Source organism: Periplaneta americana, chromosome 16, assembly GCF_040183065.1.
Source record: "Periplaneta americana isolate PAMFEO1 chromosome 16, P.americana_PAMFEO1_priV1, whole genome shotgun sequence".
Classification (NCBI taxonomy): Eukaryota; Metazoa; Arthropoda; class Insecta; order Blattodea; family Blattidae; genus Periplaneta; species Periplaneta americana.
Window position 1 is genome coordinate 129,767,840 of NC_091132.1, and position 16,135 is coordinate 129,783,974.

Sequence of the window (16,135 nt, forward strand, 5' to 3'; positions counted from 1 at the left end):
CTCGTCGTACATTTCTGTTTGAGTTTTCCGTGGTGAATTATGAAGTCTTAACCTTCATACATATTTAACTCATCTCTCATCTATGTATTACCATCTATAGACCTAGTACCAATTAGCAGACCTAGAAACGTGGATTACGAGGGACAAATTCGTACATAAATTATGTATTTGTTGTTAGTAGCTAAGGAAGAAGGAAAATAAGCTTTCCTGCTAGTAATATTTGAATGTAGCGCCTTCCTTGGTGTGAGGGCTGCTTACTTGGAAAATAGGCTAATCCGTTCGCCAAGACACAGAAACATAATAAAAAAGTAATGTTCTACATTTTACATAAACATGAACATTTCATTACGCTCCTCAAGTCCAAAACAATGTTATTTTAATAAATAAGTTTTCTTATTTAAAATTATAATATTCTTGTTTTTTTCAGCAATGACTGGGTATGATATAAAAGTGTCTAATACGAACAGCACAGTTTCAAAAGATGCTTAATCTTGTGTTGTGATTTAAATGGAAATAAAAATAATTACATGACACTATGAGTAAGGAGCGGATTCCTATGTAATTAAATATTCTTTTTGCGTGTGATAAAACACTATTAACAAACTTAAAAATTCCGAACATGAAGTTTCAAGTTTAAAACTAGAATTTTATTTCACATAAAAACATATTTCCACAAAAATTATGTAAATACATATTTTCAAGAAATCTGTCATACTGTCTTGGAGTTTTTTTACTTAAACAATTTTTTTACAAGAACTTTTAAATATTTTAAAACTAAATCAATTACATCACTCAGAAGTGCGTTATCTTTTTTTAAGAATTCTTGGTTGCTTCGTGTTTCTAAGCGCTGTGCGGTGAATCCGTGATCCATTTTCGTAATAGTATCGCCTCAAGTTCTGAGAACTCCTAGGCAGCATATCAGTGTTATTATTAGACAATAAATTAACAAGGACAAGGAGGAGAGACCTTGCAACACATAATTAGGAATGTTTATTGTTGCTGAAGATGATTTCATTCCACGTTTTGTTTGTGAAACACAACAGATAAGAGCTCGGGTATGAACATTATTTAAATTAAACAAATCTCTCGCCTGTCGCTTATGTCATGTAAGGCAATACATCTTGTTGCGATTCCCTGTTATTGGTCTTCGTCAATCGATATTCTTCAAGCTATACTGAAAGATGGTTATTTAAAAAGCGATTTGGCTTTCCTATTAGGAAATTTAAGTTTTTTGTGTGACAGCATAAAAAAACTCGAAACATCAAAAAACCTGTTGTCTGAAACAGGTGGAAATTAAACTAGACTCGCTACCAGGAAATTAAACTAGACTCGCTACCAGTTTCAGAAGCACAATTACTAAGGGACAAATTCCAGAATGTGTTTGTATTGGAGGATGTGTCTGTAGGTGAAATTGACGGTGTATGTGTTTGTGACATTCTTCTCTTTAAATATGCACGTTCAGATATTGGAGATGGAAAAATAGTGGTGATACTGATTGTGTTAGCCTAGATCATATATGTAACAGATAACTCCTCGCTACGTTAAAATCGGCAGCACTTTGAAGAGAACAACAGCCAGGATCGCCACCCGTCCACCGTAAACGAACACGAGATGGCAGCACAGTCGCTAATGCAATTCAAATGACTATTATGACGTGACTCCTTATATAATAACTAGATGGCAGCGTAGTAAACCTGACAAAAGTTGTTAACTTCAAAGCCTATAACCCCGACATATCTGTTACATAAATGATCTAGGGTGTTAGTAACGACGGTAGTGTTACTAGTTGTGATGGCAACGTCGAAAGTAAATGCGGTAGTTCTGATGGTAATATCCGTAGTGACGTTGCCGAAACACCATCTTGCAGGACAAGGAGAATTCCTATGCAAATAAGCCCAAGTAGACTTCTTGTGTACCCGTTTTGGAATGAGTTACGTCACACCAAACATTCCAATCCAACCAATAAGTCCAAATACCATTTCTTTGACGGTAATGTGGCGTACCTAACAGATTCACCAGACTAGTCATGTTCCCGTCAGAGATGGGATTCTCTGTAAAGATCTATTAGTCGTCTAAAGTCCAAAATCGCTACCATCTACTAATATTTCGATAAAACATGTGCCTCCATTGCGGATTGTTGATTGCTCATTCGGCCACGCACAAACACAACTAGTGATCTCTTTTCGAAACCAATATAATAATGAATGGGGAATAAATTATTATATAGTGTGTTAGTGGAATGAAGAAGAAAAACCGGAGAAATTCGAAAATTCCGTTGTAAGCTTGCTTTGTTCACCACAAATATAACTGAGCCTTTGCTGGGATTTTAAGGGGAGAGGACTGTTTCAATATGGTGGAAAACTAGTGAATTAAAATAGTTATTTATAATACAAGTTCCTCAAGGTTCTCTTTTTTGCACAAAAAACGAGGGCAAAAAAGTTAACTTTACGAATGTGTAATACGCAATGCTTTTTTGTACGACAGCACAGATTTATATTAATAAATATTTAAAGTTGGTGACGTTATAAGATCACGATTTCACTGCCTTCTAAACTCAGAACCAGTAAGAAATAAGTATCCATGAAATTACAGCCTAATTTATTCATGATCACTATTTTATGACCGTTTAAACCGGCATATAAATCAACAAAGCGGTTAGGAAAAATTTAATGCTTGGCCTATATCTTGATTCAATAGGTATTACAAATGTAACTTCAGAATAATAAATAAAATCCAAATATGAATATTAAATTTCTTACTTATTAGAGTTACTTGTAATGTTTACGTCATGAAAAAAGATAATGGATTAATTTCTTATTGAATGAAGTTGTGTACTAAATATTGAATTTTATTTAGCAGTGCGTAAAGTGATTACTTAGCTACTTTTTTACGCACTAGTGTTTTAAAGACTCACTTTATGCACTATCGTAGAAAAGAAATGTATGGTTACTTCAAAATAAATTTTGGTGTGTGAGAAATATACTATTACATAAAATGTATTGGGTACTTATGTCCTCGTCAGTTGCTGTGGCGCAAGTTTTAAAGCTCCAGTGCACAATGTTTTCAAGGGATAAAACATTCTTAAATATGGTGGAGAAAGGAAAAAAAAATTTTTTTTGCTTTAAAATAATCTTTGCTATGTGAAAAATGTATTACATATAATTTAATGCACTGTTATGGCCTTGTTAGCGGCTGTAAGACCATTTTTGAAGTTCTGGTGAACACGAGTTTAGAAGACACTATACATTTACTGCAAGTTTCCGTAACTTTAATTTTTTAGTTTACTGTTATAGGCCTACAAAAAGTTTATATATCTTCGGAACTATTAATGCTACATTCATGATATTTGGAATATACATTTTAAGCCATTATGAAAATTAATATTTGAGGAGAAAAATTCGCTCCGGCGCCGGGGATGAAACCCGGGTCCTTGGTTCTACGTACCAAGCGCTCTGACCACTGAGCTACGTCGAATTCAATCCACAGCACCCGATCGAATCTTCCTCCTTCAGTGTTTTCCTTTTTGGCCTGACTCCAGGTTAGGCATATATGTTGACGTAAAAGTCTATTATCAACTGCCATTATACTAGGAACGCACTCAGTTGAGTGACTTATTTGGCCGGGATTCCGCAGTTATGATGCACTGCTAGCTATGAGAATATTATGGATTTATTAATTTTTCCTACAGAATAATCTCTGTAATGTTGACAATTAATATTTGAGGAGAAAAATTCGCTCCGGCGACGGGGATCGAACCCGGGTCCTTGGTTCTACGTACCAAGCGCTATGACCACTGAGCTACGCCGAATTTTTCTCCTCAAATATTAATTGTCAACATTATGGATATTATTCTGTTGGACAAATTAATAAATCCATAATATTCATTATGAAACTGTTACCTGTGGCATTTGTAAAATATCCTTAATATTTCTACAAAAGTGCATCTAATAATCATTCTTAAAAATGTAGCCGTTTGTCTAGGAATTTTCAAAGGCAATATTAAATTAATGTTAGACATTTCAAAGAAAGTGCTTTTAGGAGTTAGATGTCAAAGATATTTTGAATTTATTTTTAAAAATATCTTAAATAATTAATATATATCCATTTTAGTGAATTGTTCTATTCTGGTACTTTTTCTTAAATTTTGTCCACAATGTTTTAAAATTAATTTACAATTTAATTTATTCGAGCAATGCTATTTACAGTGAAACCTCTCATTTACGGACATCGAAGGGACGTAACAATCTGTCCGCATCTGGGAGGTGTCCTTTATTGCTAGGGAGGCTCCCCAATCTAACAGTAAATTTACGCTTTAAATGAAATGTATTTCTGTAGTTTAATTCTAAATACAGTAGGCTATACTAAAGTAAATTCTTTGCAACATTTAACTACAGTAGATAAGACCGAAAAAGGAAAATACAGTACTGTCCCATGCAGTTTTATTCTAGGGCTACAGTTATGCAGTAGGTACTGTAAACCGTTCTCAACTTAACCTTTACGTTCAGGTGCCATGTCTCTCTAAACAGAACAACTGATTGAAGTGGAGAGAATAATCCTACTAACCCTATCATGTGTCGAATAGAATTTCACGATCGCAAAAATCTCGGACCCATCAGACAGGTTAAATTTTATGACTTTGTTTATCCACCCGCTTCCAGCTAACAAAAGTTAGCCGGCTGGGCTAGTGGTAGCCTACAAGACCCTTATTGTTTTCTTTCATGTTAAGAAATTTCTGTAGAGTTCTTAAAACTAAATTTTCCATTATTGTAACACATCAGGTCTTGAAATAAAAGTTCTGTCCGCAGTCAGGAGGTAAAGCAAGCTTTAGGATTGTGAAACAGCTGTCCGTGTCCGTGTCTGAGAGTGTCCGTAAACGAGAGTTAAATTTATTATTATTTCTACATTATTTCAGTTAGGACATACAAATCTCTCCGTATATGAGGAGTGTCCGTATCTTGGGGGTGTCCGTAAGGAGAGGTTTCACTGTACTCATACATAAAACGAAAAAGTGCATTAATTAGGAGTTCTGAGAGTGTCCGTAAACGAGAGTTAAATTTATTATTTTTTCTACATTATTTCAGTTGGGACATAAAAATCTGTCCGTATATGAGGAGTGCCCGTATCTTGGGAGTGTCCGTAAGGAGAGGTTTCACTGTAATCATACATAAAACGAAAAAGTGCATTAATTAGAAGTTCTGAGAGTGTCCGTAAACGAGAGTTAAATTTATTATTATTTCAGTTGGGACATAAAAATCTGTCCGTATATGAGGAGTGTCCATATCTTGGGAGTGTCCGTAAGGAGAGGTTTCACTGTACTCATTCATAAAACGAAAAAGTGCATTAATTAGGAGTTCTGAGAGTGTCCGTAAACGAGAGTTAAATTTATTATTATTTCTACATTGTTTCAGTTGGGACATAAAAATCTGTCCGAATATGAGGAGTGTCCGTATCTTGGGGGTGTCCGTAAGGAGAGGTTTCATTGTACTCATACACAAAACGAAAAAGTGCATTAATTAGGAAACAATAAAATTATATACTGGAGTCCTCTCCCCTTAGCTCGGCATGGGCCCACTTTAAGCGAGCGCTCTACCAACTGAGCTGCAAAGGCGGCTTGGTTTTCAGATTCTAATATTGGTATTTATGGTGATGTTGACGGTTTAGTTTTGAAAGTAAAACATGAGATAAAAGTGGAGACTGTGAATCAGAGTCGGTGCCTACCTTCGGAGACGAAGACGTAGATGGATGCGGGCTCCGTGTTGGAGGCGCTACAGGTGTAGTTGCCCGAGTCGGTGTCGTGGGCGTCGCGGATGGTGAGGCGGCTCTGCGTCTTGGGGCCCGGCTCCGTCTCCACCGTGATGCCGCCCCGGGATGTGTCGTAGTTGATCATGCGGTCGTTGTGGTACCAGAACACGTATTGCGGCGGGGTGGGGCTCTGCAACATAAATCAAGCCACTCAGCGTCTCCAGCTGGCGCAAATCGGTTTCTGGCGAACATAATCAACTACGTCCAAGACTCAAATTTATATTGCATCACACTTTCGGCATTAAAAATGCTTTAAGAATAACGGGCATATTTTAAAGCAGTGATGTCAATCAGAGCGCAAGCGTGCCTCATCGCCAGTATGCGCTGTTCAGAGCACGTAGGGCACGCAGGTACAGGGACATCATTTTATTTTTACTTCAATTTTTATTGTACCTGCGTTTCTAAATGTACTTGACTCCCACCCCTTTCACTAATGTCCTTGCTAACGTCAGTCACACAAACTTACGGCCGCTGTTGCTAGCAGTGAAGTAAACAGTACAGAGTACAGTGTGTTTCAGAAATATGTTGCGTTTTCTATAGAAGAAAGAGCTTATATTATTGAAGTTTATTTTCACACAGGTAGAGTGTGTAGTATAACTGAATTTATCTGTGTGGACTGAGCACAAGTGAAGATTAGAGTTACCGAAAGTACGGTACCCTATAATATGGTACGGTACTTAACAGCATTATTTAAACAAGAGTTTTGTTTTACTGTTTGTAAGAATGAAGGACGATGATGAAAACTGGAATATTACAATAGGCTATAAACGAATGTGAACAACAGTTTTTTTCACAATTTCCTGATTATACCATTACGGAATATTTTTGTAGAAATGTAATTAATCTGGTAGATCAATTTAGAGCAACAGAGTGCACAGAAAGGAAGAAAAGTGTAAGATGGCCAACAAAGGTGACAGAAAATGCTGTAGAAGATACTAGAGAAAGGATGCAGGTAAGTCCTAATAAGTCAGTCAAGAAGTTAGCTGTAGAAATTTGGGTTTCTTACGTAAGTGCTCACAAAATTCTCAGGAATAAATTAGGTTAGTAATATGCTGAATAAAGTAGACATTACATAATGAATATAACCGCCTGAAGAGTTGAGTTTATGAAAAAAAAATTGTTGCTATTCTACTGTTTTTTGATAAAATACCGTAAAAATAATTATCAAACTGAAAATCATAACACTGTATTTCCCTGTAACATAAATGGATACACTACTTTTTCTCCTCCTGTAGCTAGTAAAATGATTTGTTTACATATTGCACTAGCAACTCCAAACTCCTGTAATGGAAGGGGGGTAACAGTCTTTCCAAGTGTAGTCAGGTTAATGTTAAAAATGTTGGTAAAAATAAAGTGATGTCCCTGTACAAGTCACTGATGAACTCAAGGGTTGTACATTACACATTGAGGAAGAAGTCGTTCAGTAAGTTTTAGGCTGACGGAACTCTTGACTTCTTATGAATGAAAGAGGAGATAATGTTCTTTGTCTGATATATGGAAAGCATTTAGTTACAAAGAAAAACAATGTGAAACGCCTGAAATTATTAATAGATGTACATAATGATGTATTGAAATTTTGTTGTTTTATTGACATTAAATAGTAATAAAAATATATGCTTAATGTACTGTAGAGATTCTTCCTCACTACATTGCATTTTAAGTTTACAGGACAAAGTACAAAAAGAGTATGATGCTAATAGCGTAGAATCGTTACGAATTCTGTCTAAAAAATTGTCAAGATACGTTGTCCATAGATTTTCAGTTTGACAATGTTCCTTACCGTTGTGATGTCCTTTGGTTAAACCAGGAAAAGTTCTGTGAACAGGGCCAAGTTGGAAGTCGCTTTGCCGGGTAATATATCCAGGGTACGAATATTTGCGGCGGAAATTATTTATATATTTGGCAGTAAGCACTTTGTGAGCACTTATGAATTTCACAAAACCAAGACTAAGATCAATATTATCAGATGATACGTCAAGTTGCAGGAAACATAATTTCGCCGGACATAAGAAGTTTGGTGTCGGCAAAAACAAGAAAAAATATTTCTATATTAGACGAGAAGTCAGAAATTTAAATTTGTTTTACAAATGTGCTCTTCATATAATAAGCACATTATTAATTGTGTCACAGTTACATAGCAATTAATTAGGTAGGCCACATTATCTAAAACCGCTAAGATAAAGAAAATATACTATGTTTATTATTTGTTGCAGGCCTATTATTTCATTTTTCCATATGCACAATGTCCTGTAATTTATTTCACTTTTGTATTGGTAAGTTTAAAACAGGAAAACAGTGTTTTTAAACTAGTTGGATTATTACATAATTGTATAAAAATTAATTATATTCTAGCTATTATCTGAAACTATATAAGTATTAAGTTAAGGAGAAGCTACGTTTATTATTTATTGTAGCCTACTATTTTATAATTCATTGCATTTATTAGACAGGTGCAGTCTACAAAACATGTTCTGATATCTTGTTGTCTTGTATGAATGTAACACATTATCTATTAAATAATAGAAACAGTTTAATTCATCTTGCAGTGATAGGGCAATAGAGTTTACTTTGCTCACCCCTTTTTATTCACTGCTGCTGTCGCCGTGCAACCAGTGAGCACTTGATCGCACGCAGAACAGTCTTACGTGCTCTTGACCTTGACATCGCTGTTTTAAAAGAAGCAATTTCTTGTGATGTTACTTAGAAAATTTTCTTGAGGCACTTAATAAGGTGAATGAAAATCTGTAAACTAGAGGAGTATCACTTAATACACTGACACTAATAAGAAGTTCTACTCCCTGATTGAAAAAAAAAAAACAACAACAACAAAGTTTCACAATTTTCCCATTATAATTTAGGCCTAGATTATATATCCTCTTTAGCTATTTAGAAATTACAGTGGAACTCCACAAATAGACACACCAATGGTCCGTGTGCGAGACGAGGTACGAACTCTGTCTTTCTACGGAGTACTGCGGACATTGGTAAACATAAGGGCTGTAAAATGTTTTTTATGGCGTGCGGACAGAAACATAAATAATTAACGTACAGTTTCCCTGAAAAAGGATGAGACGATTGAATATTCCTAAGTCTCAGATGTAAGACACTGCGCATGATCAGAGACCAGAGCACTGATACACAAGATAACGAATATTGAGTTACTTAAATTCAGGCTATTTGCTTTGTTACTAGCATCGTTCCGAAATTCACTTCAAAAACTGCAAAAAATATGATAATATTACGTAAATAAAAGATAAATATATACATAAATCGTGTAGTTAAATCGACAATGGACCTTCATGACTAGATCGACATTCCGCACAGAAAGGAAAGCTTTCATGTCGTTTCAATAGCTCAGACGGTAAGACTTCTGCGTGTTGCGTAGAAGAGTGCGAGTTCGATTCTTAGTCTACACAACGATTTTTTTGTCTAAATAACGTTGAAATAGCTAAGTAACGTTGAAATAGAGTTTTACAAAGTCCTCAGATTAAGTGTTAATGATTGAAAACAATACAAAATTACAAGTTATAATATTATAAACGTTAATCTAATGAATGCATTTATACACACACATATACAATGTAAATGCAGAGGGTAAACTAGGGTCTGTTGGACAGTCGGGCATGTTGGACACTCTGTACTTTAACGTGTTACCTCGCCACTTGTGGGCATCACAGCCACAGGAAGTCCAATTGTTGCGAAACTAATCAAATTAAATCTAAGCTGAAGTAGCACAGCCATTGATAAATGTTTTGTACACAGAATTAGATTGGATTCCGTCATTGACTTCTAGCAGAATGTGATGCCCACAAGTGGCGAGGTAACACGTTAAAGTACAGATTGTCCAACATGCCCTACTGTCCAACAGACCCTAGTTTACCCTATATATTAAAAACTAACAATTAAAATGAAATTTTAAAAAATATGTATAATAATAGACAAACTTTTACAAAGGTTTAGAGTCCTTAGGCTATGTCATTTGTTGAGTAATTATTACAATATTTTATTAATAGCTTTCTCATATGTGTAAGAAATGCACTCGCACAAAACAATTTTTGTTAAAAGTATGGCTTTGGATTATTTCATTCTCACACCTTCAGTTAATTTTAACTATTTCATCTACATGTTTGTAATAGTTTCATTTAATGTGCATTCAATTTTATTCATGTTATGATTGAATGAAAAAGCACTGTTGCAGTTATTGACTAATTACATATATTAATACTACTTGTTAAATGTATCTGTTAAGTAACCAATTGCAGTATCTTTTGCAAAATCTTAAATGTTTAAGTTGTCAATAATATTTCTGTACTATACACTATAATACGTTAAAGAATTTGCAATAGATTTGGGATCCTCTACTTTATAATCATTGGTTTTAATGAAAAAACATTTTCTTTCTTAGGATATCTACAAGTTTAAATTTAATAATATTCCGAATAGGTTTAATTGCATTATCTGAATTTTGTACTTTTCTATTAAAATATATTCTATTTCCCTCTTTCATAATTTTTGATAAATTACACTGTACTTCCTGCAGTATTTAAGAACATGAGGATCATTACATTGCAACTCATTACATATAGATACTTCTTTTTAATACATGAGATTTTGAAGTCCCTGCGTTATCTACATGTTTTTACTTTTGAATTTTTTCACAACATTGAGTGGAGAACATCCACTGAAGTGATTATGAAATTAAGTGAAAAATTCAATACATTTACTCTTAATATCAGTAGTACCAGTATCATATATGTTTTTCCAAGATTCATTTTGTAGACATAAATGTAAATAATCACTAGATACAACATTTACGATCCTTTCTTAGTTTTTAAATTAATATTTTGAAATTGTTCAGCGACATTGGAAACACTTAGGATTTGTTTATCATGTTCAGACAAGCCATTGATTATAGGTTCTGTCGAAGAGGAATCCAGTCTAATTCTCTGTACAAAACATTTATCAATGGTTGTGCTACTTCAGCTTAGATTTAATTTGATTAGTTTCGCAACAATTGGACTTCCTGTTATATCCTGTTAGATATTTAATTTAGGGTTGATTTATTAACTCTTACTATGCAAGATGCCTCTTATTTCAATAATTCTATATCACATTAAATAGTCATTATCTACACTAAAGCATTATCGTTATCCCTCATTTCTCATCGTAATGGCGAACCGACGTGACATGAGACAGCGAGTTGAGGCTGGATATGGGGCTAGATCTGCTGGCCGTTTGGTCGGTGTTCCAGGAAGTATAGCCGCGAGGTGGATTCATCGTTACCAAAATTTAGGGGAGGTCGAAAATCGTCCTATTCCTGGGCGTCCGCGGATTTCTTCATTGGAAGAGAATGCTCTCTTATTCGAGACAGTTCGACAGGACCCCTTTCTGACTGCTAACGAAATAAGAGCAGCATCTAACTTTCCCGGCTCTTCACAGACTGTGATCAGCAGGTTGAGGAACCGCGGTATTAGGAGCCGGAGGGCTGCGCAAATGGAAATATTGGGGGAAGCACAAGCTGTCGACCGTCTTACCTTCGCTACCAATCGAGTGGATTTCGATTGGAGAAATTTAATTTTCTCCGACGAAACAACCATCTCGAGTGATTACGAAGGTCCTGTCCGTGTCTATCGTGAGGATGGTCTCCGACACGACCAGCGCTATGTGCACCGACGTGAAAGATCGGGGCGCTTTAGCATATTGTGTTGGGGGTGGATGTCTTACGATGGACCTGGCGTTATAGAACGCATCGATGGCCGGTTTAATGCGGAAACTTACGAGCACATTGTGGAAAATATATTCCTTCCCTCCGCCCGAGAACGTTTTCCCGAAGGAACATTGCTGTTCCAGCAGGATAACCATCCCGTGCACTATGCTGGAAGCATTCAAAGATGGTTTCAAAGGAGACCCGAGATCGAAATCATTAATTGGCCTCCGAAGTCACCTGATTTGAATGTCATCGAAAATTTATGGGCGGAATTGAAAAAGAGAAGAATAGCCACCTATGCCCACCGACGCCCTCGAAATCGAGACGAATTGTGGGATGAAGTTGTTGACACCTGGGAAGATCTCGCCGGGGATCAGAACTTATTCCACAATCTCGTGACATTCATGCCGGATCGACTTAGAGCTGTAATAGAAGCTGATGGCATGTGGACAAGATTTTAAGTTAACAGGTCTCTTTTTGTTTCTTATGATTTTTGTTTGAGGAAGAATACTTTTAACTTCCAAGTAAGATTTATTTTTTTTGACGAGGTTCAGCCCACTTGTAAAACCCAGAAAATGGGCATAAATTATTCCATATTTTTCGACAAATTAGTCAGTCGAGGAACTCTGAACAAATTAATTACACCTCAATAAAAAAAAGTTTTACCCGGATTCGAACACGAGACGTTTCGGTTATATAGTGGAACCAATACGCTACTACTCGTATATGAGCTACCGAGACAAGATAGTGACAGCAGCAGTCCAGAATGTAGATCCCTTAGCAGGCATTTGCCATTCGGTACAGTGAAGCAATGATATTTTGTGACTCGAGCTATGTTGTGAAATCCTGGCCTTAAATGGCAGTCTTCTTCGTGATCCTTATCCTGGTCCTTGTCCTTGTTGTGGTCCTTGTAACAATTCTTGTACTATTTGTCATGGTATGTATCGTTACGTCGATATCGAGTGAACCGCGCTGTAGAACTTTTAACTTCCGACGACCAAGAATCGTCTCATTCTTTTTAAGGGTAACTGTACATACTTTTAAATAATATATTGTAGTATATGCAAAATATATAACAAAACAACTTCGTGATTAAGTATAATACACGTGATACATTTGAAACATAAAACAAACTTCTGGAGGAAAAACTCTCTAAATGTATCTACGTACAGGGCTTTCATTTCAAAACATCCCACTCTAAGTAACTAGTAACTAGTTATTTAAATTGAATTCAATTTAGATATTGAAGGGGTAGTCTTAAACCAGGCTTAATTGCATTTTAGATTTCACCTCCCACCCCAGCCACCCTCACTCTGAAATTTTAAATGGCACCCCTATATTTTTATACTTAAATACGAAAGAGCATTCAATTGTTCATACTCCTCATTCATTTGTTTTCGCATCTTTTATATCGTCGCCTGGCAACCTGGATTATTATTATTATTGTTGGTTAAAGCTGAAGAGAATAAAGCTACAAAAACTTATTGAGCATTTCATGTGATAGTTGTGTTTGTGTATTAAATTATTTTAAAATGGTGTATACCCTTCAAGAGAGAACATAAATCACTTTATTGACTAAATTTAGGAAATTACACAAAATAAGCTGTGTTTTCATCCGACAATTAACTGATAATAACAAAGCTTCCTGTAATTACTACAGAATGCCTCGTATTTAGGTGAATAATTTTGTTTTATCCCATGCACTGTTCTCATCGAAATGTCAAATTCTTGAGGGATGGCTCTGATTCATTCACATTTTTTAAACCGTTCCAAAATTTGTAACTTCTGCTTCAACATAAGTACACATTTTTTGTTCCCTGCCTTGCTGCCAACGTGTACGAGTATCTGCACACTACTGCACTGGTTCAACTGGTTAGCCCTGTGCAGCACGGGACAGGATGCGTTGACTTACCTTGTATCGTGAACTATACGAGAGTGAACGTCTATTTGTGGAGTGTCTGTTTGTGGAGCTGAACTGTATGTAGGCTTTGATTTTGACATTAAATAATTAAATGACAATTGTCCACGTACACTGAATTTCATAGTGGATCAAATAAATTAACGTTCCAAAATGTTTTCGTTACTTTATATACAAGGTGATTCACGAAGATTTACCGTCCCTTACGGAGCTTATTTCCGAAGACATTCTGAGCAAAAAATGTCATATAAACATTTGTCCTAATCTCAATATTTTCAGAGTTACACTAATTTGAATTTGTTTGTAAAATACCATTATCCTTGAGTTTTAAGGATAAAAAAATATTACAGATAAAAAATGAACTATTCAGGTGTATCATTTCTTTAATTAGATAGTATTCTGAAGAGAGAAATGTGTTGTGAATTCCATAGTTGCTTCGTACGGAATTTTTTTTTTTTTCGGTTTTTAACTACAAAATTACATTTTCTAACGCAGTTATCACAACAACTGTTACAAATCACGCCACTCTTGTAAATTCTTCAAGAATGTACATTAGGATGCATAATTAAACTGTAAAGAATCAAGTTCCTAAAGTTGTATAATTTGCAACAATTTTTGTGATAAGTGCGTAAGAATGATGTCATTTTTAATTAAAAATTGAAAAAAAAAAATCTGTACAAAGCAACTGACAACACATTTTTAGCTTCATAACACTAGCCAATTGAAGAAATGATATTTAAAAATAGTGTAACTTTGAAAATATTGAGATTAGGACAAATGTTTATATGACATCAGGCTATTTGCTCAGAATGTCTTCGTAAATAAGCTCCGTAAGTGACGATAAATCCTCGTGAATGACCATGTATAATGTAGACTAGGTGTTCATAATTTTTCTGTCCTCTGCTTTTAATATTAAGATACATAAAGGAAAGTTTTGAGATGTACCTCAGTTCTAATCCATGTGTAGTAAATTTAGAGAAATGTCCCCACGTACATAGAATATAATAATAATCATTACCATTGTTGATCAATCATCACGAATTAAGCCTTTGTGGAAATGTTTCTATCCTTAATTATACTATTCGTTCGAGAGGTGTCCCTGGTCTTCTTTGTTCAGGGTCGTATTTAAACATTTTGACACCAGGGGCAGTTTACGTTTTGCAGCTCCGTTCTTTAATCGACTACTTTCATTGCAATTATTCAACAGGGTTATAAATTACTTAAAAAATTCAAGCAGTCGTAAATCATGTGTACTCAGTTTAAAACAGAGGAGTTCTGTTGTTGAAAAATTGATGAAACATTTAGTCATACAGGGTAACTTCAAAAGGTTTGTAAAACTCTTTACTTTAGGTTTTTAAAATAACAGTTAATAAATATTTTAGACAAATTAATTTAGCGTACCTTGTTTATCACCTACCCCGATCAACATCTACTTGGAGGATTTGGTGAAGAACCGTTTTCAGAATATGGGAGGAGTGACAGTAGGAGGAAGAACAAATTGTATAAGATTTGCTGATGATATGGCGTTGTTAACAGAAAAGTAGATGATACTAAGGGATAAGCTACTGAAGCTAATTGACAGCTGTGAGCAGTATGGAATGACGATAACTGCCAACAAGACAAAGACCATGGTCATAGGAAGAAAAGTAAAGAACGTAAACGTGCGAATTCAAAATGAGGTAGTAGAGCAAGTAGACAGCTTCAAATACTTCCAGTCTACTATAAGTACAAACATGAGCTGCTGCCAGGAAGTCAAAAGGAGATTTAGCAATGGCAAAGGAAGCTTTTAATAGAAAAAGAAGCATCTTCTGCGGACCTCTGGGGAAAAAAGTAAGGAAGAGACTAGTGAAGTACTTTGTGTGGAGTGTAGCATTGTAATACAGAAACATGGACATTACGACGAAGTGAAGAGAAACGAATAGAAGCATTTGAAATATGGATATAGAGAAGGATGGAGCGTGTGAAATGGATAGACAGAATAAGAAACGAAGCTGTATTGGAAAGAGTGGGTGAAGAAAGAATGATACTGAAAATGATCAGATAGAGGAAAAGGAATTGGCTGGGTCAGTCGTTGAGAAGAAACTGCCTTCTGAAGGATACACTGGAAGGAATGGTGAACAGGAGAAGAGTTCGTGGCAGAAGAAGTTATCAGATGATAGACTACATTAAGATATATGGGTCACATTAAGACAGAAAGAGGAAGGTAGTAAATAGGAAAGACTTGAGAATGCTGGATTTGCAGTGAAAGACCTGGTCTTGGGCAGAACACTATGAATGAATAAATGAATGAGTGTACTACATTGTATTACTTATCCAGGGAAATGAAATGTCACTAGATCATGTACTGGCGAAGAATTGTTGTCTGTGCCGTCTACTATATCTGTATGATTTGAATAAACAATATTATCACTTAAGTCATATAGACGTACGAGGTTATTTGGCCGTACGTTTCGAATACGATTTCTTAAAAAATTATAGTTCTGGAATTTTTCTGTTTCATTGTTTCTTCTTTGTTTATTTGCATTGCGCACCACTTAATTTAATTCTACGGTCACTCATTCTTTACACTTTTTCTAACTAAACACACACCAACAGACCAACCTACCAAGATACTGTCACTTCGCATACAGTATATGCCGCAGGTCACATACAGAAAGATGTGCAGCGCAATGCTTAAGCGATGCCAACGTAGGATACCAGGTCGACCG

At 35.5% G+C, this 16,135-nt stretch overlaps 1 protein-coding gene across 2 annotated transcripts in view; it reads right to left on the bottom strand.

The window, feature by feature from the left end:
- The window catches only part of LOC138691223 (neurotrimin-like), a 1,545,609-nt gene that overhangs the window by 120,802 nt on the left and 1,408,672 nt on the right, over window positions 1–16,135 (bottom strand). For both annotated transcript variants that reach the window (XM_069813018.1, XM_069813019.1), the window contains one exon: window positions 5,719–5,932. In XM_069813018.1, the coding sequence (XP_069669119.1) occupies window positions 5,719–5,932 (214 nt within the window). The remainder of the gene's footprint in view (window positions 1–5,718; window positions 5,933–16,135) is intronic.